The following is a 26,980-nucleotide window of genomic DNA, read 5'->3' as shown; positions in this document are numbered from 1 at the left end:
ATACCTACAATACCCAGCATCTACTAGCTACAGGAAAAACAGATTTATCGTTTGCTACAGTATGGGCAATCAAAAGTTAAAATCTACTAAGGGAAAATATATATATAAATAAAGGTTGTTACTAGTGATGAGCGAGTGTACTCGTTGATCGGGTTTTGCCGAGCACGCTTGGGTGACCTCCGAGTATTTATGACTGCTCAGAGATTTAGTTTTCATCGCCTCAGCGGAATGATTTACAGCTACTACCCAGGCTGAGTACATGTGGGGGTTGCCTGGTTGCTAGGGAATCCCCACATGTAATCAAGCTAGCTAGTAGCTGTAAATCATTCAGCTGCCGTGATGAAAACTAAATCTTCTAGCAGTCAGGCGATGATTGTGGGCGCAGGGCTAGTGTGATGTAACAATCTCACGTGAACCCCCCAGAACCCAAGTGCAGACACTACTGGAACGAGAGGGAAGTATAAGAGTTTTTATTTTAACGGGGCCAATCATAAGGAATGAGAAGGGGTTGTCCGAGTAGTCGGCAACCTCTTTAAACCAGACTTTTCTCCAAATATAAATATCGACATCTAGTAAAGTAAGAAATATAACATATTTGGTATCGCTGCCTGAGTACTTGTCCAAATGTATCCCAAACAGTGATCTTCCAAACAGACATAAAAAATACTAATTAAAAAAAAAATTGAAGTGGTATCCCCCCTCCTCAGAAAAATAAAAGATCAGTCGCATGGACACTAGAATTGTATCAAAAACTACAGTTCATTCCTCAAAAAACAAGCCTACATAGAAGACCAAAAAAAATAAAAAAGTTATGTTCTCAGTCTAACGACTAAAAAACCTTCCAATTAAAGAAAAATTGACTTCAAAGCAGTTATACAACAAAAACCATATATAAAGCCTTGGCTGAATGGAGCAAAGGTCGATCATGCCCACTACAGCTACATTCATTAATGGAAGACTTCAGCGCTCGGCTGATCTTCTGCGCTCCTAGGAATAAAGAGGCAGCAGGAATTATTGACCTCTGATCCATTCAGTTGTGGTTGAGAGTCCCAGGTTCTTGGGATTTATGGATGCCACGACAGTCAAACCCTCAGCGATCAGAAAATGTATCCTTTGGATAGGAGATAACACTCAAACTTGATAACACCCCTTTAACCCCTTCATGACCCAGCCTATTTTGGCCTTAATGACCTTGCCATTTTTTGCAATTCTGACCAGTGTCCCTTTATGAGGTAATAACTCAGGAACGCTTCAACGGATCCTTGCGGTTCTGAGATTGTTTTTTCGTGACATATTGGGCTTCATGTTAGTGGTAAATTTAGGTCGATAATTTCTGAGTTTATTTGTGAAAAAAACGGAAATTTGGCGAAAATTTTGAAAATTTTGCAATTTTCACATTTTGAATTTTTATTCTGTTAAACCAGAAAGTTATGTGACACAAAATAGTTAATAAATAACATTTCCCACATGTCTACTTTACATCAGCACAATTTTGGAAAGAAAATTTTTTTTTGCTAGGAAGTTATAAGGGTTAAAATTTGACCAGTGATTTCTCATTTTTACAACAAAATTTACAAAACCATTTTTTTTAGGGACCACCTCACATTTGAAGTCAGTTTGAGGGTTCTATATGGCTGAAAATACCCAAAAGTGACACCATTCTAAAAACTGCACCCCTCAAGGTGCTCAAAACCACATTCAAGAAGTTTATTAACCCTTCAGGTGTTTCACAGCAGCAGAAGCAACAAATAGGGGAAAAATTAACATTTAACTTTTTAGTCACAAAAATGATCTTTTCGCAACAATTTTTTTATTTTCCCAAGGGTAAAAGGAGAAACTGGACCACGGATGTTGTTGTCCAATTTGTCCTGAGTACGCTGATGCCTCATATGTGGGGGTAAACCACTGTTTGGGCGCACGGCAGGGCTCGGAAGGGAAGGAGCGCCATTTGACTTTTTGAATGAAAAATTGGCTCCAATCTTTAGCGGACACCATGTCGCGTTTGGAGAACCCCCGTGTGCCTAAACATTGGAGCTCCCCCACAAGTGACCCCATTTTGGAAACTAGACCCCCCAAGGAATGTATCTAGAAGCATAGTGAGCACTTTAAACCCCCAGGTGCTTCACAAATTAATCCGTAAAAATGAAAAAGTACTTTTTTTTTTCACACAAATTTTCTTTTAGCCTCAATTTTTTCATTTTCACATGGGCAACAGAATAAAATGGATCCTAAAATTTGTTGGGCAATTTCTCCTGAGTACGCCAATACCTCATATGTGGGGGTAAACTACTGTTTGGGCACATGGTAAGGCTCGGAAGGGAAGGAGCGCCATTTGACTTTTTGAATGAAAAATTATCTCCATCGTTAGCGGACACCATGTCAGGTTTGGAGAGCCCCTGTGTGCCTAAACATTGGAGCTCCCCCACAAGTGACCCCATTTTGGAAACTAGACCCCCCAAGGAACTTATCTAGATGCATAGTGAGCACTTTAAACCCTCAGGTGCTTCACAAATTGATCCGTAAAAATGAAAAAGTACTTTTTTTTCACACAAAATTTTTTTTAGCCTCAATTTTTTCATTTTCACATGGGCAACAGGATAAAATGGATCCTAAAATTTGTTGGGCAATTTCTCCTGAGTACGCAGATACCTCATATGTGGGGGTAAACCACTGTTTGGGTGCACGGCAAGGCTTGGAAGAGAAGGCGCGCCATTTGACTTTTTCAATGGAAAAACAGGATTTTTGGTTGCTTACCGTAAAATCTGTTTCTCGGAGCCTTCATTGGGGGACACAGGAACCATGGGTGTATGCTGCTGCCACTAGGAGGCTGACACTATGCAAATAAAAAAGCTAGCTCCTCCTCTGCAGTGTACACCCCACCGACTGGCATTATACTCTTCAGTTAGTGAGAAAGCAGTAGGAGAAGCAACGTGTAAATGAGAAAGAATAATAATATTATAATAATAATAATCTTCAATTATACAGCGCCAACAAACTTAAGCAGCGCTTTACAGTCTAACAGTTTCAAACACTCAAAGAGCGTTCAAAGAACACAAACGTTAACAATATAACACAATAAACAGAGCTGTTCAACTTGGGAGGGTGCTGTGTCCCCCAATGAAGGCTCCGAGAAACAGATTTTACGGTAAGCAACCAAAAATCCTGTTTTCTCTATCGCCTCTCATTGGGGGACACAGGAACCATGGGACGTCCCAAAGCAGTCCCTGGGGTGGGAACAGCAGAAAAACTCCATTCATGTCGGAGGTATCACCACTGCCGCCTGCAAGATCCTTCCGCCTAGGCTGGTAACTGTCGAAGCGCAGGTATGGAGCTTATAACCCTTGGGAAAAGAGTGAACCGAACACCAGGTTGCCGCCTAGCAAAGTTGTAGGGCGGATGCCCCATGGTGTACCGCCCAGGAGGCGCCCACTGCCCGGGGCAGAGTGAGTCTTAATACCAGGAGGAATCACTCTGTTCTTGACCCGGTGAGCCTCCAGAATGGCAGGTCTGATCCAGAGAACAATCGTAACCTGGAGGCCGGCAGGCCTCTTGACCTATCGTCTGGAATGACAAAAAGATAGTCAGTCTTCCTAAAGAAGGCGGTCCTAGACAAATAGATCCTCACCGCCATGACCAGGTCTAGCCTGTTCAGCGAACGCCCCAGAGCAGGACAAAGGTGGGAAGGACGATCTTATTCAAGTAAAAGGAGGACACCACCCTGGGAAGAAAAGGCGACGAAGGCCATAAAACTACATTATCCTGGTGAATAACCAAGAAATGGGGAGACAGGAGAGAGTCACCAACTCCGAGGCGCGCCTAATGGAGGTGATGGTCACCAGAAACGCCACCTTGCGGGACAGGACAGTGAGGCCTCATGGGGGGTTCAAGGGGGGAACCCCACTGAACCTCCAGAACAAGATTGAGGTCCCAGGGATCCGTGGGAGTCTGGTATGGGAGAGCCGCATGCGCCACTCCTTGAAGAAAAGTTCTGATCTGAGAACGGGATGTATATAAATCTTTGTACCGTGATAGCCAGTAGCTAAGGACCTCTGAAAGGGACTTCAGAAAAAGGATGGAAAAAGGTCGCTATCTGACCCTTCAGAGAACTAAGGGCAAGACCAGCATCAAGTTCTGCCTAGAGAAAACAGCCAAAATGGAAGGTTTCAACAGCAAAGCTGTTAACTTGAGCCACCAAGAACTCTGCGGCAGATGGGTCCCTGGTACAGAAGATCTGACCAGACTGGGGGACTCCAGTGGGAGTCCGCGAGAAGATGGACGATCTCAGCGAACCAGAACCTTCTGGGCCAATGTGGTGTGGTTAGAATGACCGGCACCCCCTCCGCATTGATCTTCAACAGCCTGGGAAGAAAGGGAAGAGGAACAGAAAGGGAAGTACAAATTGCGACCCAGGAATGGTCAAAGTATCGGTATCCACAACAAGAGGATCGCGGACTTGGAAACAAACGGTGGAACTTTCCTAAGCAGACGGGCCGCCAGTAGATCCGTGTCCGGAGTTCCTCATCAAAGGCAAAATTGAAGGAAGACCTCCTGAAGCAGGAACCCCTGTCCTGCCGCAAGGCCGTCGCGGCAGAGAAAACACTGCGGCCTAGTAATCCACGCCGGGGATATGCACAGCAGATAGTGCAGAAAACCGTTGCCTCTGCCCAGAGGAGGATATTGGATACCTCCGCCATCGCCAAGAGACTGATTCCCTCCCTGGCGATTGACATAAGCCAGAGCTGAAGCATTGGACGTCTGGATTCTGACTGGCAGACCTCTGAGAAGCCTTTCCCAGAGACTCAGGGATAGAAGAAAGGCCCCTATCTCAAGGGTATCGATCAGCGGAGAGGACTCTTGCTCAGACCAAAGCCCCCTTCAATGACGAATGGTGAGAAAACGCACCCCAGCCGGGGAGGCTGGTGACCGTCGTCACCACCTGCCTTGGGAGGACCAGACCTGGGGAATGAGAGGGGATGACAGCCACCAGTTGAGAGACTATTAGAATCAGTCGGATTGGAGGATCCAGAGACAGTACAGACGTGTCCCACTGAGGAATGGGCTGCTGAATTGGTTTCAAGTGGAACAGCGCAAAAGAGAACGCTTACGGAGCTGTCACCATGCATCACAGTAACGTCGTAGCTGAACGGTAGGAAGGCAGCCGAGGACCCTGCAGAGAGCGAACTCCGTATGGAGAATTGCCCGCTTCTCAAGAAGAAAAACCCCCGGCGGTGTCGTACAACATACGTAAGAGGACGAGACGATGACTCGGAACAAGACAAGACTCTGTTCTGTTGGCCAGCCACCAGAAACGGAACCGTGAGTCGAGGACGATGGTCAGACTCTTCTGGGCCTGAGACTTGATGAGGATGACTTCAAGGTATGGAAAGAGCACTAGGCCCCTGATCCTCAAGGAAAATCAGGACATGGAGCAAGGCATCTAGGATATCCATGGAGCACAGGATGCCTGTGGATCCATGGAGCCAGGACTGAAGAGAGGAACTTCATCCAGAAATGCCACAGGTGGAGCCTTCTGTTCACTAACTTCAGAGACAGAATGGGTCGAACAGCACCGCTCTTCTACGGCACTACAAGCAGGTTTGAATAGAAACCTGTGAAGCGTGCCTGCTGTGGAACGGAAACAATAACCTCCGAACAAAGAGAGAAGTAAATGGACGCAAAGAAACCCGAGATCAGAGGAGGACTTTAGGGGTCGGGATTCGAAGAAGCAATTCCGGGCTGTGAACCGTATCTTGTATCCGGAGGATACCACCTCCCTGATCTAAGCGTCCTCCACCGAAGCTAGCCAAACATCCATGAAAAAGACAGGAGATGCCCGCCCAAACTGGAAGAAACGCTGGGCCGTTGGCACGAGTTATGCCGAGGAAGATCTGCCAGGTCTAGGCCTGGTGGACCAACCCTGGGAGTTGCTGGAACGCCGGGAATAGATAGGCGTAAAGGGAGCCTTTTCTCTAGCCAGACGAGATCGCAGTCTGTGTTAGCTAGAGGAATATTCTGACGCCACAAAACAAAGGACAAAGGGAACTCGTGCCTCCCGTGGCGTCATTAATAATTTGTTCCAGCATGTAGCCAAAGAGACAGGCCCCCTGGAAGGGGAGGCCGGTAAGCGACTTCTTGAAGACAAGTCCGCCTGCTGCGTCAGATGGCCACCATATTGCTGGACGCGTGAGCTGCACAAGCCGCGCATCTAGGGAGGCAGATACTAAATATTTCCCTGCATAGGAAATTTGGTCCGTCAGGTCAGCTAGCTCCCCCGGAGGAGCTCCAGCTGGGGTGCTCTTACAAGGCTGTTTGGTCCATCTATCTATGGTCCCTGAGACCCAGGTAGAGGCAATGACCGTGGCACAAAGTAGGAGCAGCCGTTTCAAAGGCTAATTTATCCAGCGGATCTATAATTGTATCCTTTGAACCCATGCCAAGTTGGCAGACAGTCTGGGAACTGACGAGTCCAGAATTGCCGAGGAATCAGTCCAGTTAGCGATGAGCTCAGGAGAGAAGGAATATAGGATGCCGAGACGCTTCCCTGTCTGAAAGCATCTGGTATGGCTCGCATTTCCCTTGGTAAGTACCACTACAAAATCAGTGTGTGGGGCAAAGACCTTGGAAGGTGGTTTGACCGTCTAAACGAAAACCGCCTATTCTGCGGGTTCCGTAGAGGTATCCATGATGCTTAAGAGAGAGAGAGAGAGAAGGAGAGGAAGAGGGATCTCACTGGTCCATACCAGAGGGCAAGATGGAGCGGGAAAGAAAGTTGTCAGACGTCCATGGGGCTGATGGTGGACGTCCTGGTCTCCACCAACCGACAGGCTCTGGAGGGCGAGTGGGTGGGGAATGGAGCTGGGACCGAACCTCTAAGCACGCTTGTGTGCTAGGATCATGGTCCTGTTGTCGGATCAGTGAGGATACGGGGTGGCGGTACATGCCGTACTCATAGTCCATAATGTGGGATTACAGGTGTGACTGTTCACCCTGTATCCCTTCTTGTGGCCTGAGTTGAACAAGGCTCGTCGGAAAATCCTGTGACCCACTAGCCATTGCGGTCAGTCACGGACACCAAAGGCGTGACATCCTGGTGAGGTCCGCCCCAGACTGAGACAGAAGGAAAGCCCACCCAGGGATAATCATGGGTCTCGGTCTCACCCTTGGTAGGGACTCCTGGACAGGGAGTTGCTGCAGCTGACAAGAGGAAGCAGGAGGACGGGATTGCTCTCCTTATAGGATTAGGCCTGGGAGCAGACCCACTAAATGATGCCCAAAGGTTAGGGGAACAGGAGAGAGGAGTAATAGACTGCATAGCAGAGTTACTCACAGTAATAGTAGAGTCCTGTAGACTGCTCCCGGCTGTAGCTGCGACCGGCATCATGGCACAGGTCCAGGGCACCAGCGATGAGACGGCAACCTAAGGAGGATGCAGGGGACCCCGCTGGAGAAAGCGTGTGCTGGCCAATGTGGTGACCGCTGAAAGGGCGCTGGAACGTGCGCCCTGCTGCGAAGTAGCGGCAAGCAGCGGCGTAGAAGTCATTGGCCCGGGAGCACCAAGATGGCGCCGGTGGGCGGGGAGTAAAGAGATTGTCGGGCGGGAGAAAGCCCGCCTGAAAAAAACGGAAGTGGAGGAGCGCGGTACCGGAAGTAGGCCCCGGCAGAAGCCGGGACCTAAATTAGAGGCCGGCGCCGCCGGAGAGAGACCGCGGCTCCGGAGCAGTGCGCCGCAGAGCAGCGCGGCCGCCTGCCATGGCCGCCAGAGGGAACGAAATTGCCAGGGTCGCGGCGCCGAAGTAGGCCCCGGCCGAAGCCGGGGCCTAAATTAGAGGTCGGCGCCGCCGGATATAGGAGACGCCGCCTCGCAGCGCCGAAGCCCGTAGGAGCCGCAGGGGGAAGTGGTGCCCATGTAAGAGGTGACATTGCGGCCGCCGAACAGAGCGGCCGCAGGGATGAAAGGGATAGGAAGGGGGAAGCGCAGCGGCTTTTACCGCGCGAGATAAGCTCGTCTAGGGGCCCCTTGGATCCCTATTAAAATAAGATCAGCGCCGCCATAGAGGGTCGTGCAGCGCGCCTATAGGAACTTCTACTCCCCCACACTGTGAGGGTGGGCAGGGAAAGATCTGGGGGATATAGGGAAATACTCACCTAAACATCCCACGTCCTCCGCTACTAACCTGAGGGGGATGAGACGTCCACGGCTCTGTGATGGACGTCCTCGTCTCCTCCAACCGACAGGCTCTGGTGGGCGAGTGGGTGGGGGACGGAGCCAGGACCGGACTTCTAAGCACGCTTGTGTGCTAGGCTCTTGGTCCTGGAGAGGGATCTATGAGGATACGGGGTGGCAGTACACGCCGTACTCATAGTCCGCTTTGTGGGACTACAGGTGTGACTGTTCACCCTGTATCCCTCCTGAAAATCTGAAAAGAAACGACGCACACTGAGGTAGATAAGGGTCTAATGAAAGACCCGTGTCCACCTCCTACTGACACTAAGCTAAACTGAAGAGTATAATGCCAGTCGGTGGGGTGTACACTGCAGAGGAGGAGCTAGCTTTTTTATTTGCATAGTGTCAGCCTCCTAGTGGCAGCAGCATACACCCATGGTTCCTGTGTCCCCCAATGAGAGGCGATAGAGAAATTAGCTCCAATCGTTAGTGGACACCATGTTGCGTTCGGAGAGCCCCTGTGTGCCTAAACATTGGAGCTCCCCTACAAGTGACCCCATTTTGGAAACTAGACCCCCCAAGGAACTAATCTAGATGTATAGTGAGCACTTAAAACCCCCAGGTGCTTCACAGAAGTTTATAACGCAGAGCCATGAAAATAAAAAAATATTTTTCTTTCCTCAAAAATGATTTTTAGCCCGGAGTTTTTTTATTTTCCCAAGGATAATAGGAGAAATTGGACCCCAAATGTTGTTGTCCAGTTTGTCCTGAGTACGATGATACCCCATATGTGGGGGTAAACCACTGTTTGGGCGCACGGCAGGGCTCGGAAGGGAAGGCACGCCATTTGGCTTTTTGAATGGAAAATTAGCTTCAATCATTAGCGGACACCATGTCGCGTTTGGAGAGCCCCTGTGTGCCTAAACATTGGAGCTCCCGCACAAGTGACCCCATTTTGGAAACTAGACCTCCCAAGGAACTAATCTAGATGTGTGGTGAGCACTTTGAACCCTCAAGTGCTTCACAGAAGTTTATAACGCAGAGCCATGAAAATAAAAAATTATTTTTCTTTCCTCAAAAATGATTTTTTAACCCACAATTTTTTATTTTCCCAAGGGTAACAGGAGAAATTGGACCCCAAAAGTTGTTGTGCAGTTTCTCCTGAGTACGCTGATACCCCATATGTGGGGGTAAACCACTGTTTTGGCACACGTCGGGGAGCGGAAGGGAAGTAGTGACGTTTTGAAATGCAGACTTTAATGGAATGCTCTGCGGGCGTCACGTTGCATTTGCAGAGCCCCTGATGTGCCTAAACAGTAGGAACTCCCCACAATTGACCCCACTTTGGAAACTAGACCCACAAGGGAACTTATCTAGATGTGTGGTGAGCACTTTGAACCCCCAAGTGCTTCACAGAAGTTTATAACGCAGAGCCGTGAAAATAAAAAATGTGTTTTCTTTCCTCAAAAATATTTTTTTAGCCCAGAATTTTTTAATTTTCCCAAGGGTAACAGGAAAAATTTGACCCCAAAAGTTGTTGTCCAGTTTCTCCTGAGTACGCTGATACCCCATATGTGGGGGTAAACCACTGTTTGGGCACATGGCGGGGCTCGGAAGGGAAGTAGTGACGATTTGGAATGCAGACTTTGATGGAATGGTCTGCGGGAATCATGTTACATTTGCAGAGCCCCTGATGTGCCTAAACAGTAGAAACCCCCCACAAGTGACCCCATTTTGGAAACTAGACCCCCCACGGAACTTATCTAGATGTGTGGTGAGCACGTTCAACCCCCAAGTGCTTCACAGAAGTTTACAACGCAGAGCCGTGAAAATAAAAAATAATTTTTCTTTCCTCAAAAAAGATGTTTTAGCAAGCAATTGTTTATTTTCACAAGGGTAACAGGAGAAATTGGACCCCAATATTTGTTGCCCAGTTTGTTGTGAGTACGCTGATACCTCATATGTGGGGGTAAACCACTGTTTGGGCGCACGTCAGGGATCGGAAGGGAAGTAGTGACATTTGAAATGCAGACTTTGATGGAATGGTCTGCGGGCGTCATGTTGCATTTGCAGAGCCCCTGATGTGCCTAAACAGTAGAAACACCCCACAAGTGACCCCATTTTGGAAACTAGACCCCAAAAGGATCTTATCTAGATGTGTGGTGAGCACTTTCAACCCCCAAGTGTTTCACATAAGTTTATAACGTAGAGCCGTGAAAATAAAAAATAATTGTTCTTTCCTCAAAATTATGTTTTAGCAAGTAATTTTTTTTTTTTGCAAAGGTAACAGGAGAAATTGGACCCCAATAGTTGTTGCCCAGTTTGTCCTGAGTACGCTGGTATCCCATATGTGGGGGTAAACCACTGTTTGGGCGCACGTCGGGGCTTGGAAGGGAGGGCGCACCATTTGACTTTTTGAACGCAAGATTGGCTGGAATCAATGGTGGCGCCATGTTGCATTTGGAGACCCCTGATGTGCCTAAACAGTGGAAACCCCTCAATTCTAACTTCAACACTAACCCCAACACACCCCTAACCCTAATCCCAACTGTAGCCATAACCATAATCACAACCCTAACCCCAACACACCCCTAACCACAACCCTAACCCCAACACACCCGTAACCCTAAATCCAACCCTAATCCTAACCCTAATCCCAACCCTACCCACAACTGTAACCCCAACACAACCCTAACCCTATCCTTAACCCTAACCACAAGCCTAATCTTAACCCTATTTCCAACCCTAGCCCTAATTCCAACCCTAAGGGTACCGTCTCACATAACGATTTACCAACGATCACGACCAGCGATACGACCTGGCCGTGATCGTTGGAAAGTCATTGTGTGGTCGCTGGGGAGCTGTCACACAGACCGCTCTCCAGCGACCAACGATGCTAAGGTCCCAGGTAACCAGGGTAAACATCGGGTTACTAAGCGCAGGGCCGCGCTTAGTAACCCGATGTTTACCGTGGTTACCAGCGTAAAAGTAAAAAAAAAAAAACGTACATACTCACATTTCGGTGTCCTTCAGGTCCCTTGCCGTCTGCTTCCCGCTCTGACTGAGTGCCGCCATACAGTGAGAGCAGAGCGCAGCGGTGACGTCACTGCTGTGCTGTGCTCTCACTTTCCGGCCGGCAGACAGTCATAGCGGGAAGCAGACGGCAAGGGACCTGAAGGACACCGAAATGTGAGTATGTACGTTTTTTTTTTTTTTTTACTTTTACGCTGGTAACCACGGTAAACATCGGGTTACTAAGCGCGGCCCTGCGCTTAGTAACCCGATGTTTACCCTGGTTACAAGTGAACGCATCGCTGGATCGCTGTCACACACAACGATCCAGCGATGACAGCGGGAGATCCAGCGACGAAAGAAAGTTCCAAACGATCTGCTACGACGTACGATTCTCAGCAGGGTCCCTGATCGCTGCTGCGTGTCAGACACAGCGATATCGTATGGATATCGCTGGAACGTCACGGATCGTACCGTCGTAGCGACCAAAGTGCCACTGTGAGACGGTACCCTAACTCTAATTCCAACCCTAACCCTAAGGCTATGTGCCCACTTTGCGGATTCGTGTGAGATTTTTCCGCACCATTTTTGAAAAATCCGCAGGTAAAAGGCACTGCGTTTTACCTACGGATTTACAGCGGATTTCCAGTGTTTTTTTGTGCGGATTTCACCTGCGGATTCCTATTGAGGAACAGGTGTAAAACGCTGCGGAATCCGCACAAAGAATTGACATGCTGCGGAAAATACAACGCAGCGTTTCTGCATGGAATTTTCCGCACCATGGGCACAGCGGATTTGGTTTTCCTTAGGTGTACATGGTACTGTAAACTTGATGGAAAACTGCTTCGAATTCGCAGCGGCCAATCCGCTGCGGATCCGCGGCCAATCCGCTGCGAATCCGCGGCCAATCCGCTGCGTATCCACTGCCGATCTGCTGCGTATCCGCGGCCGATCCGCTGCGGATCCGCTGCATATCCGCTGCCGATCTGCTGCGTATCCGCGGCCGATCCGCTGCCGATCCGCTGCGTATCCGCGGCCGATCCGCTGCCGATCCGCGGCCGATCCGCTGCGTATCCGCTGCCGATCCGCTGCGGATCCGCTGCGTATCCGCTGCGGATCCGCTGCCGATCCGCTGCCGATCCGCTGCCGATCCGCTGCGGATCCGCTGCGTATCCGCTGCCGATCCGCTGCCGATCCGCTGCCGATCCGCTGCCGATCCGCTGCCGATCCGCTGCCGATCCGCTGCGGATCCGCTGCCGATCCGCGGCCGATCCGCTCTGTGTGCACATGCCATAACCCTACCCCTAACCCTACCCGTAACCCTAACCCTACCCCTAACCCTACCCCTAGTTCTAACCCTAGTTCTAACCCTAACCCTAGTGGAAAAAGAAAAAAAAAAATTTCTTTATTTTATTATTGTCCCTATGGGGGTGATAAAGGGGGGGGGGGGTTATTTATTATTTTTTTTATTTTGATCGCTGTGATAGAACCTACCACAGCGATCAAAATGTACCTGTAAGGAATCTGCCGACTGGCAGATTCGGCGGGCGCACTGAGCATGCGCCGGCCATTTTCCAAGATGGCGGCGCCCATCGAGGAGACGGCCGGACACCGGGAGGATCGGTAAGTATGAAGGGGTGGTGGGGGGGGGTGATCGGAGCACAGGGGGGGTAATCGGAGCACAGGGGGGGTGAATACTAACAAGGAGGGAGCGGACAGGAGGACGGGGGAGCCGGCAGGCGGACGGAGGGGACCGGACCCCATAACAGAGGCCTGGGGGGGCGATCGGTGGGTGTGGGGGGGGGTCACGTGAATATTTCCAGCCATGGCCGATGATATTGCAGCATCGGCCATGGCTGGATTGTAATATTTCACCAGTTTTTTAGGTGAAATATTACAAATCGCTCTGATTGGCAGTTTCACTTTCAACAGCCAATCAGAGCGATCGTAGCCACGGGGGGGTGAAGCCACCCCCCCTGGGCTGAAGCACCACTCCCCCTCTCCCTGCAGATCGGGTAAAATAGGAATTAACCCCTTCACCCGATCTGCAGGGACGCGATCATTCCATGACGCATACGCTGCGTCATAGGTCGGGAAGGCACAGACTTTCATGACGCAGCGTATGCGTCAAAGGTCGGGAAGGGGTTAAGGTTGAAAAATTCTCTGAATGTACCATATCTGGAGCTTCTTCCACCTCCATGTCGTCATCACTGTCATCGATTAGTCTGTTCCATGATTCCACGGGATTAGCCCCCAAGGTGTCGGTCAGCAAAGTCTTCAGTTTCTGCCATAATTCCTCTTTCTGTTTCCTCGGCAGCTCTTGCAGTATTTCATCCAGATCAAAAGGATCAAACGTATTTTTCTGTGAAATGCAATGTTTTAATTAACAATAACAAAACAAACACTTCTAACAACAATCGTAAGACACAAAGAAAGAATCCCATGTAACCGTTCACATGCTTCTTTAGTGCAGGTTACAGAAGGTAGCACACAGATTGTTGTATAAAATGGTTTCTATTCAGCAACATTAATGAATTGTGTAACCTTGGAGGGATCCAGCAGAACAGATAGAAAGTTTATACTTCCATCACTCTGCTGATGACAGTCAGGAATAGGTCATCTTTACAGAGTAATGTATATTACTCTTCTTTATGGAAGGCAAGCATCGTGTTCTTGGTTTGTTTTTTTAGACTAGTCTGGACCTATTATTAACTAGACTCGAAGTAGTGTACAACCGCTTTAAAAAAAAAAAAAAAAAATTACAATCAGCTTATGCTGGGTTTAATGTAACCTGACAAAAGGGAAACAAATTGTGTTGGTTAAGAGAATTTTACTTTTTTTAACTGAAGCTGCAATTCCTATTGGATTGCGGAACATGTTTAAACCTCCCGCAGATTAGCAATGTACCGGCAGGTAAACACCACTTTCTTGCTCACATGTTCTCAGGTGTGACAGGGCCAGCACTGCGCCTCTGCTTCTGGGCTCAACTGATATAGAGGAACGAGCGGCGGAGCCCAGTAATTAGCTGCAGCGGTCACGTGTGCTGTAGATGTGATGCCAACACTACAGCTTGTTAACAAGGACCAGGGAAGAGGCGGTGATGCAGAACTGGACCTATGGAGGATAAAATCTGAGTTTTTTGTTTTTTTTTATAGCTTAGCAGAATCTGAAGGAGAGGGAAAAGTTCCTCATGGGAAATTCTTTTAAAGGGCATGTTGGTTAATAAAATACATTTCCATACACCCTGTTTATATAGAAGGGTCCTCAGTTTTTTATCCAGGGTGGAGATGGGCAACAACATACAACCAATTGATTTGAATAGGCACTGTGTGTAACGCTTGATCTCCTCTGTGTTGGTGCTGCACAAAAAGAATGAAAAATGAAGAATGAGGCCATGTGCACACATTCAGTATTTTTCGCGTTTTATCGCTATAAAAACGTGCTAAAAATGCGAAAAAAAAAACCGCTTACATATGCCTCCTATTATTTACAGTGTATTGCGCATTTCTTGTGCAAATGTTGCAATTTTTTCGCGGAAAAAAATGCATTGCGGAAAAAAAGCAACATGTTCATTAAATTTGCAGAATTGCGGGGATTCCACACAACTAGGAATGCATTGATTTGCTTACTTTCCGCATGTGGCTGTGCCCACCATGCGGGAAGTAAGCAGATCTTGTGCGGTTGGTACCCAGGGTGGAGGAGAGGAGACTCTCCTCCACGGACTGGGCACCATATAATTGGTAAAAAAAAAAGAATTAAAATAAAAAATAGTCGTATACTCACCTTCGATGGCCCCCGGAGTCTTCCCGCCTCTCAGGTGCACGCTGCCGCTTCGGTTCCTATAGCTGGAGTGTGTGAAGGACCTGTGATGACGTCGCGGTCTTGTGATTGGTCACGTGACCGCGAAGTCATCGAAGGTCCTGCACACACACACACCATCTATAGGAACGGACGCCGCTGAGGAGTTCGGCTGTCTGCATGTGAGTATAACCATTTTTTTTTAATTATTTGTAAACATTCTATCTTTTACTACTGATGCTGCACAGGCAGCATCTATAGTAAAACGTTGGTCACACTTGTTAAACACTATGTTTGACAAGTGTGACCAACCTGTCAGTCAGTTTTCCAAGTGATGCTACAGATCGCTTGGAAAACTTTAGCATTCTGCAAGCTAATTTCGCTTGCAAAATGCTAAAAAAAAAAAACGCGAAATAAAAAGGGAAAAAAAACGCAAAAAAAAAATAAAATATGCGGATTTCTTGCAGAAAATTTCCGGCTTTCTTCAGGAAATTTCTGCAAGAAATCCTGAACTGTGCACATACCCTTACTGCCAGTTTTCCCTTTAGATCACAGCTGGGAGGTGCACAAGGATAAATGTTGAGATCACCTTATTGATAAGACTCCCTACAAGTAGCAATTGTCCACAACAGAGATTCCATATAACTTATCACAAACGTATCCCAGTGCTTACATGTAGTTGGATGAAGTTTAGGAATTGTTCTACTGTCTCCTTTCCTGTGGCCTGTAGAAAGGCTTCCCGCTTTGACATCGTAATCTATTGACACCAAATGAGAACACAAATAAGATTGATTTATTAGGATCTTGATAAATATAATCAATGAACATATCAGATAATACTTAAATGGCTTGTTTCAAGTTGTGTTTGGGAGAACACCGCACTCCTGTCATCCGGCTTGCCGAGGGCAGATGTGCTCCTGAAAATGGAGTTTGGTTTAGTGGCATAGTTGAGTCATTGGCCCAAACTTTGCGCTCTCAGATGCTGCTAGAAAAGCGAACTTTGACTATACAGCATGGGAGGAGCGCAGGGGCGTGGAGGCTGGCTGTGTCTAGATTCAGAGCAGTGCTTGTAAGCGCTCGCTCGTTCCGTATAAACCAGCCAACTCGCAGACTGCAGAGGTGGCCAGTCATCTAGAAAACAAGCTGTAAACAAGAGAATAAAAAGAAACTTCCTGTTCTTGTGAACAAACAGGATTTTTAACAACGAGTAAATTGCAAAGTTACTAGTTTTCACAAGCACTTTGCAATTTTACCCATTTAAAAAGATGAGACAACCCCGTTAGCATAATACTTCTGTGAAACATTCTATAGTGTATTCCATCTGTAGTAAATACTGTGTCTGCTCTGTGGACTGGAAATCACTTTCTCAATGAGAAACAAATCAAGGCTCTTATAAAATAAAAAAATGACCTAACCATTACAGACAATGTGTGATCCAGGCAGTCAAAGAGAAGGTCACATAATGTAGACTGCGATGACGGGACATTGATTAAGGGAGAAGGCAGAAATTGGCAAGTTAATTAACACCACCACTTTGTACACTTGATACCAGTCCAGTTCTCAAGTTGGAATACTTGGCTTACAAATGTATGTTCTTGAAGATTTTGGAAATGCTTAAAGAAGGACTATAAAATCTTTAGGGTATGTGCACACGTTGTGGATTTGGCTGCAGATTCGCAGCGGATTTGACCCTGCGGATTTGCAGCAGTTTTCCATGCATTGTTCAGTACCATGTAAATCTATGGAAAACCAAATCCCCAGTGCCCATACTGCGGAAACTACCGCGCGGAAAAGCTGCGGTTTATTTTCCGCAGCATGTCAATTCTTTGTGTGGATTCCGAGGCATTTTACACCTGTTCCATAACTGGAATCCGCAGCTGTAAAAATGCATGTGAAATCCGCACAAAAACCGAGGTAAATCTGCAGGGTGTTTTACCTGCGGATTTTTAAGATTCTGTGCGGAAAAATACACAACGTGTGCACATACCCTTAGGGTAAGGTCACACAGGGCGCGTTTTTGCTGCTTTTTTTTCTGCAGCAAAACCTGATCTTCTTGGCAGGAAAGAAGCTGCGTCAAAAACGCAGGTTTAGGTGCATTTTTTGTGCTTTTTTTTTTCCTTTTTGTCCATGCTAATGTACTTGGATTTTCAGCAGCAAAAACACAGCAAATAATGATACCTGCGTTTTTGCTGTGTTTTTTCAACACCCATTCAAGTCAATGGGTGAAAAACGCTGAAAGAAGTGACATGCTCTATGTTCAAAAAACGCAGCAAAGCACAAAATCCTGATCACACAAAAAACTGGTTACCACTGTAAATGTAAAAAAAAAAAAAAAATACTACATACTTACATTCCGGTGTCTGTCGCGTCCCCCGGCGTCCGCTTCCCTGCACTGACTGTGAGCGCCGGCCGTAAAGCACAGCACAGCGGTGACGTCAACGCTCTGCTTTACGGCCGGCGCTGTTTTTTTACATTTACACTGGTAACCAGGGTAAACATTGGGTTACTAAGCGCGGCCCTGCGCTTAGTAACCCAGTGTTTACCCTGGTTACCCGGGGACTTCGGCATCGTTGGTCGCTGGAGAGCTGTCTGTGTGACAGCTCTCCAGCGACCACACAACGACGAAACAGCGACGCTGCAGCGAACGGCATCGTTGTCTATATCGCTGCAGTGTCGCTTAATGTGACGGTACCTTTAGTGTGGGAGCAAGGGCTCTTTACTTGGCAGACTTTAGCAAACGGTAAGATTTGTCCTCTTTCAGATATCTTTTCCTGATAGTTACAGATTGTGATAGAAAAACAAAACAAAACTGTGCTTTACTTGCCCTCTCAGGTTCCAGCGCATTGCTTCCACCGCTATATGATAACAGAAGGAAGCTCAGTTTAGCTAATATGGATTCTGTCAGTCCTATACATATTCTGCATACAACATCCCGCAATAAATCTCCCCCACACTGGATCGCTCAGTTAGAGGGAACAGTAGACTCAGGACCCCAGTGGTAGTGATTGGTGGGAGTGCCTGTGGATGGGCAATTAATGTCAATTGTAGAAAACCCCCTTTAAATACTATGAAGGCTCTGACTGAGCCTGTGAGATATAATTCCCCTGGTCGCGTAGTGATTGACAGCTCTATACACGGATGGCGAGTCATACAGACGGAGCTGTGATTCACTCTCCATGGGGAAAGTAAGACTCTAAACCTTCTTTCACCCTGATAACCTCAAAAACAGCTTTTGACATGAAAACACTGAATATATAGAACACTGTTCTATGATCAGTGGCCTTCCCTGCTATATTACCCTCCAAAGTGAATGGAAAGGTAGCTTATACATCACCTCTGCAGCACAGATTTTTCAGCAGAGATCTGAAGAGGATGACAAGACCAGGTAACTGGGGAATGAGTGTTCATGAGATTAATGATCATCGCCCGTGTAAATATGCCGCCTATCACCCGGCACACAAGAAAATTGCTCCTTAAATAGCTGATTAGATTACTTATGGCAGCATAAAAACATTTGTTGTTGGGATAAAATCTGCCTGTGTAACCAGGGTACTTGCTACTGAAATATGCAAATGGTATGTAGAAGGAATGATTGTATTTCATTACAGTTGTCCAGGTATGAGTGCCAAGTCTGCAGACACTGTGCACATACACTGTCATGACTCCTGCAATTGCCGGTGCGAGTGTTCACGTGCCAACATGTCTCATCTGGCTTCTCGCAATAGAAATAAACTGAGAGAAGCCAAATGCATCTAGTAGCAAATCGCATAGATGCAGTCATGTGACGGCTCACACCGGGGATCATGAAAGCGCGCACACCGCAAACTGTCATGATTCAGAAGTCTGCAGTCACTCTGCTCTCAAACCTGGGCAATTCCTTAACAATTACTCTATGTGAATGAGACATAAAGGAGCACTGATCAACATATCGCCTGTTCATTTATGGGCAGAACTCTACCTGTCTAAATGGACCTTTAGGTTGCCAGTCTGTGTGTGAGGCCGGGTGCCCACGATCTGGAACTAGCAGCGCTTTGGACATCGCGCATGTTCGCTGCGTTCAAAGTGCTGCCGTCAATTCAGAGGAGGTAGATTTGCATGTATTCACTGAACCGTGCGGATTCAACGCCTTCAATACTACTAGAGTATTCACAAGAGAAATTGACTTGACATGCTGCGGTCTGGAAAGACGCGCCGCATAATCTCCGCGGGCATCTGTGGACATGGGATTTCTTAAAATCCCATCCATTATGCTGTAACATCTGGCTCCCTCAAACAACCCAGCGTCATAGTCGAGGGTGGCACTAGTGCCAAGGCGTCTGTCAGTGACCAGCCGCGATGCCAGGTTAGAAGTGACTTCATAGCCTGTACACAGCAGGAAATCGTGACCAGAATCCAAAAGAACACGTTCCCAAACCTCTCTACACGTTATCAGACTCTCTTCCTACATATTAGTCAAACAGATCATGACTAACAGGATTCACTGCCTTCACATTCTGCCATAGAAAGAGCAAACTGTTTAGAAACAATCTTTGTAGGAGTGATATCCTGTAACATGACTAATACTGTATGCTCAATTTACCAACACACTATACGTGGCATCATCGCTGTGCATGACTTTCCCTAAAGAGCTCAAAAGGTTGTTCTCAGCTTTCCTTCAGGAGCGCAGCGCTCCTCTGCCTCCAGGATGCCGGGGGAGGTGTGCTAGTGAAGATTGATAGTTCAGGCGGCAGCATGATGGTCACCGTGCTGGCCAAAACTGTGGACTCTTGCAAACTGCTAAAAGCGGCAACTCAGCTTCTATAGAATGGGAGAAACGCAGGGGGACGGAAGCTGGCCAGGACTAACCAGTTTTAGAGTGCCGCAAAAAGGCTCTGAAGCAAAGCCCTGCAAGCAGAGCACACTCCTTCGCTAGAAAATTGGCCACTCAGATCTTAAAAATCACTTCATTCTTAAAGGTACCTTCACACTAAGCGACGCTGCAGCGATACAGACAACGATGCCGATCGCTGCAGCGTCGCTGTTTGGTCGCTGGAGAGCTGTCACACAGACCGCTCTCCAGCGACCAACGATGCCGAGGTCCCCGGGTAACCAGGGTAAACATCGGGTTGCTAAGCGCAGGGCCGCGCTTAGTAACCCGATGTTTACCCTGGTTACCAGTGTAAAATGTAAAAAAACAAACACTACATACTCACCTTCGCGTCCCCCGGCGTCCGCTTCCTGCACTGACTGAGTGCCGGCCCTAACAGCAGAGCGGTGACGTCACAGCTGTGCTGTGCTTTCACTTTACGGCCGGCGCTCAGTCAGTGCCGGAAGCGGACGGCGGGGGACTCGAAGGTGAGTATGTAGTGTTTGTTTTTTTACATTTTACACTGGTAACCAGGGTAAACATCGGGTTACTAAGCGCGGCCCTGCGCTTAGTAACCCAGTGTTTACCCTGGTTACCATTGTAAAACATTGCTGGCATCGTTGCTTTTGCTTTCAAACACGACGATACACGCCGATCTGACGACCAAATAAAGTTCTGAACTTTAACCAACGACCAGCGATATCACAGCAGGATCCTGATCGCTGCTGCCTGTCACACTCAACGATATCGCTAGCCAAGACGCTGCAACGTCACGGATCGCTAGCGATATCGTTTAGTGTGAAGGTACCTTTACACCTGAGAGAATTATTAAGAGGTACATTGCAAAGTTGCGTGTTTTCACCAGAAAATAGCAATTTTAACCATTTAAGAACCTGTCACAACCATATTAAAGGGAACCTGTCACCCCCAAAATCGAAGGTGAGCTAAGCCCACCGCCATCAGGGGCTTATCTACAACATTCGACGCGTGAGGGGGGGAGGCGGACGGCGACGCGTGAGGGGGGGAGGCGGACGGCGACGCGTGAGGGGGGGAGGCGGACGGCGACGCGTGAGGGGGGGAGGCGGACGGCGACGCGTGGGGGGTGGATGGCGACGCGTGGGGGGTGGATGGCGACGCGTGGGGGGTGGATGGCGACGCGTGGGGGGGGGGGGGGGAGGCGGACGGCGACAAGTGGGGGGGAGGCGGACGGCGATGCTTGAGGCGGACGGCGACGCGTGAAGCGGGGAGGCGGATGGCGACGCGTGAGGGGGGGGGGAGGTCGATGGCGACGCGTGAGGGGGGAGGCGGACGGCGATGCTTGAGGCGGACGGCGACGCGTGAAGCGGGGAGGTGGATGGCGACGCGTGAGGGGGGGAGGCGGACGGCGACGCGTGAGGGGGGGAGGCGACGCGTGAGGGGGGAGGCGATGCGTGAGGCGGACGGCGACGCGTGAGGCGGACGGCGACGCGTGAGGCGACGCGTGAGGCGGACGGCGACGCGTGAGGGGTGGATGGCGACGCGTGAGGGGTGGATGGCGACGCGTGAGGGGGGAGGCGGACGGCGACAAGTGGGGGGGGGGGGAGGCGGACGGCAACGCGTGAGGGGGAGGCGGACGGCAACGCGTGAGGGGGAGGCGGACGGCAACGCGTGAGGGGGGGAGGCGGACGGCGATGCGTGAGGGGGGGGGGGGGAGGCGGACGGCGACGCGTGAGGCGACACGTGATGGGGGAGGCGGACGGCGACGCGTGAGGGGGGAGGAGGACGGCGACGCGTGAGGGGGGAGGCGGACGGCGACGCGTGAGGGGGGAGGCGGACGGCGACGCGTGAGGGGGGAGGCGGACGGCGACGCGTGAGGGGGGAGGCGGACGGCGACGCGTGAGGGGGAGGCGGACGGCGACGCGTGAGGGGGGAGGCGGACGGCGACGCGTGAGGGGGGAGGCGGACGGCGACGCGTGAGGGGGGAGGCGGACGGCGACGCGTGAGGGGGGAGGCGGACGGCGACGCGTGAGGGGGGAGGCGGACGGCGACGCGTGAGGGGGGAGGCGGACGGCGACGCGTGAGGGGGGAGGCGGACGGCGACGCGTGAGGGGGGAGGCGGACGGCGACGCGTGAGGGGGGAGGCGGACGGCGACAAGTGGGGGGGGGGAGGCGGACGGCAACGCGTGAGGGGGGAGGCGGACGGCGACGCGTGAGGCGGACGGCGACGCGTGAGGGGTGGATGGCGTGAGGGGGGAGGTGGACGGCGACAAGTGGGGGGGGGGGGGAGGCGGACGGCAACGCGTGAGGGGGGGGGCGGACGGCAACGCGTGAGGGGGGGGGCCGACGGCGACGCGTGAGGGGGACGGCGACGCGTGGGGGGTGGATGGCGACGCGTGGGGGGTGGATGGCGACGCGTGAGGGGTGGATGGCGACGCGTGAGGGGGGAGGCGGACGGCGACAAGTGGGGGGGAGGCGGACGGCGATGCTTGAGGCGGACGGCGACGCGTGAGGGGGGGGAGGTGGATGGCGACGCGTGAGGGGGGGGAGGTGGATGGCGACGCGTGAGGGGGGGGAGGTGGATGGCGACGCGTGAGGGGGGGGAGGTGGATGGCGACGCGTGAGGGGGGGGGAGGTGGATGGCGATGCTTGAGGCGGACGGCGACGCGTGAAGCGGGGAGGCGGATGGCGACGCGTGAGGGGGGGAGGTGGATGGCGACGCGTGAGGGGGGAGGCGGACGGCGACGCGTGAGGGGGGAGGGGGGAGGCGACGCGTGAGGGGGGAGGCGACCCGTGAGGCGGACGGCGACGCGTGAGGCGGACGGCGACGCGTGGGGGGTGGAGGCGGATGGCGACGCGTGAGGGGGGGGAGGTGGATGGCGACGCGTGAGGGGGGGGGAGGTGGATGGCGACGCGTGAGGGGGGGGAGGTGGATGGCGACGCGTGAGGGGGGGGAGGTGGATGGCGATGCTTGAGGCGGACGGCGACGCGTGAAGCGGGGAGGCGGATGGCGACGCGTGAGGGGGGGAGGCGGATGGCGACGCGTGAGGGGGGGAGGCGGACGGCGACGCGTGAGGGGGGAGGCGGACGGCGACGCGTGAGGGGGGAGGCGGACGGCGACGCGTGAGGGGGGAGGCGGACGGCGACGCGTGAGGGGGGAGGCGGACGGCGACGCGTGAGGGGGGAGGCGGACGGCGACGCGTGAGGGGGGAGGCGGACGGCGACGCGTGAGGGGGGAGGCGGACGGCGACGCGTGAGGGGGGAGGCGGACGGCGACAAGTGGGGGGGGGGGAGGCGGACGGCAACGCGTGAGGGGGGAGGCGGACGGCGACGCGTGAGGCGGACGGCGACGCGTGAGGGGTGGATGGCGTGAGGGGGGAGGTGGACGGCGACAAGTGGGGGGGGGGAGGCGGACGGCAACGCGTGAGGGGGGGGGCGGACGGCAACGCGTGAGGGGGGGGGCCGACGGCGACGCGTGAGGGGGACGGCGACGCGTGGGGGGTGGATGGCGACGCGTGGGGGGTGGATGGCGACGCGTGGGGGGTGGATGGCGACGCGTGAGGGGGGAGGCGGACGGCGACAAGTGGGGGGGAGGCGGACGGCGATGCTTGAGGCGGACGGCGACGCGTGAAGCGGGGAGGCGGATGGCGACGCGTGAGGGGGGGGGGAGGTGGATGGCGACGCGTGAGGGGGGGGGTAGGTGGATGGCGACGCGTGAGGGGGGGGAGGTGGATGGCGACGCGTGAGGGGGGGGGAGGTGGATGGCGATGCTTGAGGCGGACGGCGACGCGTGAAGCGGGGAGGCGGATGGCGACGCGTGAGGGGGGGAGGTGGATGGCGACGCGTGAGGGGGGAGGCGGACGGCGACGCGTGAGGGGGGAGGCGACGCGTGAGGGGGGAGGCGACCCGTGAGGCGGACGGCGACGCGTGAGGCGGACGGCGACGCGTGGGGGGTGGAGGCGGATGGCGACGCGTGAGGGGGGGGGAGGTGGATGGCGACGCGTGAGGGGGGGGGAGGTGGATGGCGACGCGTGAGGGGGGGGAGGTGGATGGCGATGCGTGAGGGGGGGGGGGGGAGGTGGATGGCGATGCTTGAGGCGGACGGCGACGCGTGAAGCGGGGAGGCGGATGGCGACGCGTGAGGGGGGGAGGTGGATGGCGACGCGTGAGGGGGGGAGGCGGACGGCGACGCGTGAGGGGGGGAGGCGGACGGCGACGCGTGAGGGGGGAGGCGACGCGTGAGGCGACGCGTGAGGGGGGAGGCGACGCGTGAGGGGGGAGGCGACGCGTGAGGGGGGAGGCGACGCGTGAGGGGGGAGGCGACGCGTGGGGGGTGGATGGCGACGCGTGGGGGGTGGATGGCGACGCGTGAGGGGGGAGGCGGACGGCGACAAGTGGGGGGGGGAGGCGGACGGCAACGCGTAAGGGGGGGAGGCGGACGGCGATGCGTGAGGGGGGGAGGCGGACGGCGACGCGTGAGGCGGACGGCGACACGTGATGGGGGAGGCGGACGGCGACGCGTGAGGGGGGAGGCGGACGGCGACGCGTGAGGGGGGAGGCGGACGGCGACGCGTGAGGGGGGAGGCGGACGGCGACGCGTGAGGGGTGGATGGCAACGCGTGAGGGGGGAGGCGGACGGCGATGCGTAAGGGGGGGGAGGCGGACGACGACGCGTAAGGCGGACGGCGACGCGTGAGGGGGGAGGCGACGCGTGAGGGGTGGATGGCGTGAGGGGGGAGGTGGACGGCGACAAGTGGGGGGGGGAGGCGGACGGCAACGCGTGAGGGGGGGGGCGGATGGAGACGCGTGAGGGGGACGGCGATGCGTGGGGGGTGGATGGCGACGCGTGAGGGGTGGATGGCGACGCGTGAGGGGGGAGGCGGACGGCGACGCGTGAAGCGGGGAGGCGGATGGCGACGCGTGAAGCGGGGAGGCGGATGGCGACGCGTGAGGGGGGGGTGGATGGCGACGCGTGAGGGGGGGGAGGTGGATGGCGATGCTTGAGGCGGACGGCGACGCGTGAAGCGGGGAGGCGGATGGCGACGCGTGAGGGGGGGGAGGTGGATGGCGACGCGTGGGGGGGGAGGTGGACGGCGATGCTTGAGGCGGACGGTGACACGTGAAGCGGGGAGGCGGATGGCGACGCGTGAGTGGGGCAGACAGCTGCTAACACAACTTTCTGGGGGCTTTATCATTCCCCCCTATGGCAGAGCACTGGCAGCCTCCACATATACAGCACTGTCCGGTCGCACTCATGTGATGGATGCCGCCAGGTCTGGTCACAGTCTGTTCTGTGAGGTGACACACAGTACCAGAAGTGACTGCAACCTGCTTTGCTGAGACTTGTAGTCCGCCAGCCGGCTGGAGTCAGCAGGTCAGTAACATCCGGTCCATTTCGCCCTCTCCTACCTCCATATGCGGCGCCGTCCTCTCCTCCAATTCCCGCCTGGCGCTCAATTCAAATCCCCACAGCCCGCCCGCTAGTTTGCCGGAAGTGCGTCATCACGCCAGAAAGCACGTCGGCCGCCGGACACTTCCTGTTTTGAGTTGGGCACCATGGTAACCGCTGTGTTGTCCCTGCGCGCTTCTCAAATGTCAATAAAGCTGAGTGACTGATTGATGAGGCCGTGAGGGCGGTCTGTGTACAGAGGCCAGTGTTTTCTGTGCGTCCCTCTGTCAGCGCGTTATATCAGGCACTCGGCCTAATTTGTGGAGCGGGATAATGATCATTATACTGTATATCTGTAGTATTGAGGTTGGCCACTCCCTTTTATACTCTATTGCTCTGTTTAAATTTATAATAAAAAATTCAACATAATCATCTCCCGCTGGCGCTGCTGCAGCAATGTCAGCGCCCGGTGTCAGACAAGAGCTTCATTCAACGGCCATCAGAGGTCGCTGATTAGCTGCAGCGGTCACATTACATAATGGCACACGAGCGCTGGATTTTTCTGATGTTGACATCTCTGGAATGGCCCCCGCCGGTGGGGAGGATGATTACCCTTAGTTTATTTCACAATACCACTCCCTGCCACTGACTGACAGCTCAGCAGTGCGTCAGTACAGAACCGGCTGTCAGTCAGTGTCGGGGAGCGGTGACAGCTGCCGCTCACTGTGCACTGAGTGATGACTGAAGCTGTGTCCCCATGACTGAAAGCCGGAGGCAGCCAGGAGTCTATTTCCTCCAATAGCCGGGCTCTCAGTGCGGCGGCCACACAGATGTAGAACGCTATTACCTGCAAATTAACCCCATATCTGCTGGTTAATAGCATTTGCTGACGTCAGGTTCCCTTTAAAAAGATGCTTCTCCAACTTGTGGACAAGCCCTTTAAGGCTGGGGCTACATTTATTGCAGAGCGACATTTCACCCAATGATTTCCTATGTGGTTGCATTGTGCCCAAATGCGTTGGGTTGTCTGACGCTGGTCACACACGACTCGCTTGCCATAAACTTCACTACAAGGATCTTGATCGCAACTTGTCTGAGATTTTACATCCAGCATAATGCAGCACTATAATAGTCACATGGCTGCACGCTGTACAGGTGTTTTTGCTCTCGTGACATGTCGCTGTGTAGCTCCAGCCAGATATGGGCTCTGTGGTGACTATACAACTGCGATGGCAGTAATATGCACCAGAAATCAGTGTCGGCATACACTGTACTGCATATTGTTGGTGTTTTCATGTGTGACCATGGCTACATAGACAGTGGAGCACTGCCACCATTCCAGAACTAATTTTGCTAATGCCATCAAAGTTTTTTTTTTTTTTTGCAAGTAGTTGAAAGATGATCCTTCAGGTCAGTATGGCCACAGCAGTACCAAACTTCTACAGTTCATATAATATATATATTTGACTAGTTACAAAAATGTTCAGAAGTTTTGAATACTTTTGTGAAGACACGAGGGGTCAGCACCCCGTTCCGCTAGCCGAAACCACATGGACCAGGGGTCGTCCCACCGCACACCCACTCTCCTTTTAACGTGGGCATAATGCTACTCATACAACACACGGTGAGGGTAAAACCGTGTGGCAATACTTTATCGAACCACAAACTAGGCAAATAACGTAGAACAGTCCCAACACAATACCCAAGATGTGAACATTATAGAGTCTCACCCTTCCGGTGACTCGCCAGGATAAAAGCATCTGTGACTTCAGACTTCAGAGCTTCCAGGGCTGAC

At 52.3% G+C, this 26,980-nt stretch overlaps 1 protein-coding gene across 1 annotated transcript in view; it reads right to left on the bottom strand.

Moving 5' to 3' along the window:
- NCAPG2 (non-SMC condensin II complex subunit G2) overlaps nt 1-25,369 on the bottom strand; it is a 91,876-nt gene extending 66,507 nt beyond the window's left edge. The window contains exons 1-3 of the mRNA XM_077268567.1: nt 25,206-25,369; nt 15,648-15,731; nt 13,350-13,538 (exon numbers count right to left, since the gene is read on the bottom strand). Of these exons, the coding sequence (XP_077124682.1) occupies nt 13,350-13,538; nt 15,648-15,731; nt 25,206-25,211 (279 nt within the window). The 5' untranslated portion in view covers nt 25,212-25,369. The remainder of the gene's footprint in view (nt 1-13,349; nt 13,539-15,647; nt 15,732-25,205) is intronic.
- Between the last annotated feature and the right edge of the window lie 1,611 nt (nt 25,370-26,980).

The sequence above is a fragment of the Ranitomeya variabilis genome, chromosome 6 (genome assembly GCF_051348905.1).
Source record: "Ranitomeya variabilis isolate aRanVar5 chromosome 6, aRanVar5.hap1, whole genome shotgun sequence".
Lineage (NCBI taxonomy): Eukaryota > Metazoa > Chordata > Amphibia > Anura > Dendrobatidae > Ranitomeya > Ranitomeya variabilis.
This window is presented reverse-complemented; position numbering and strand designations above follow the sequence as displayed.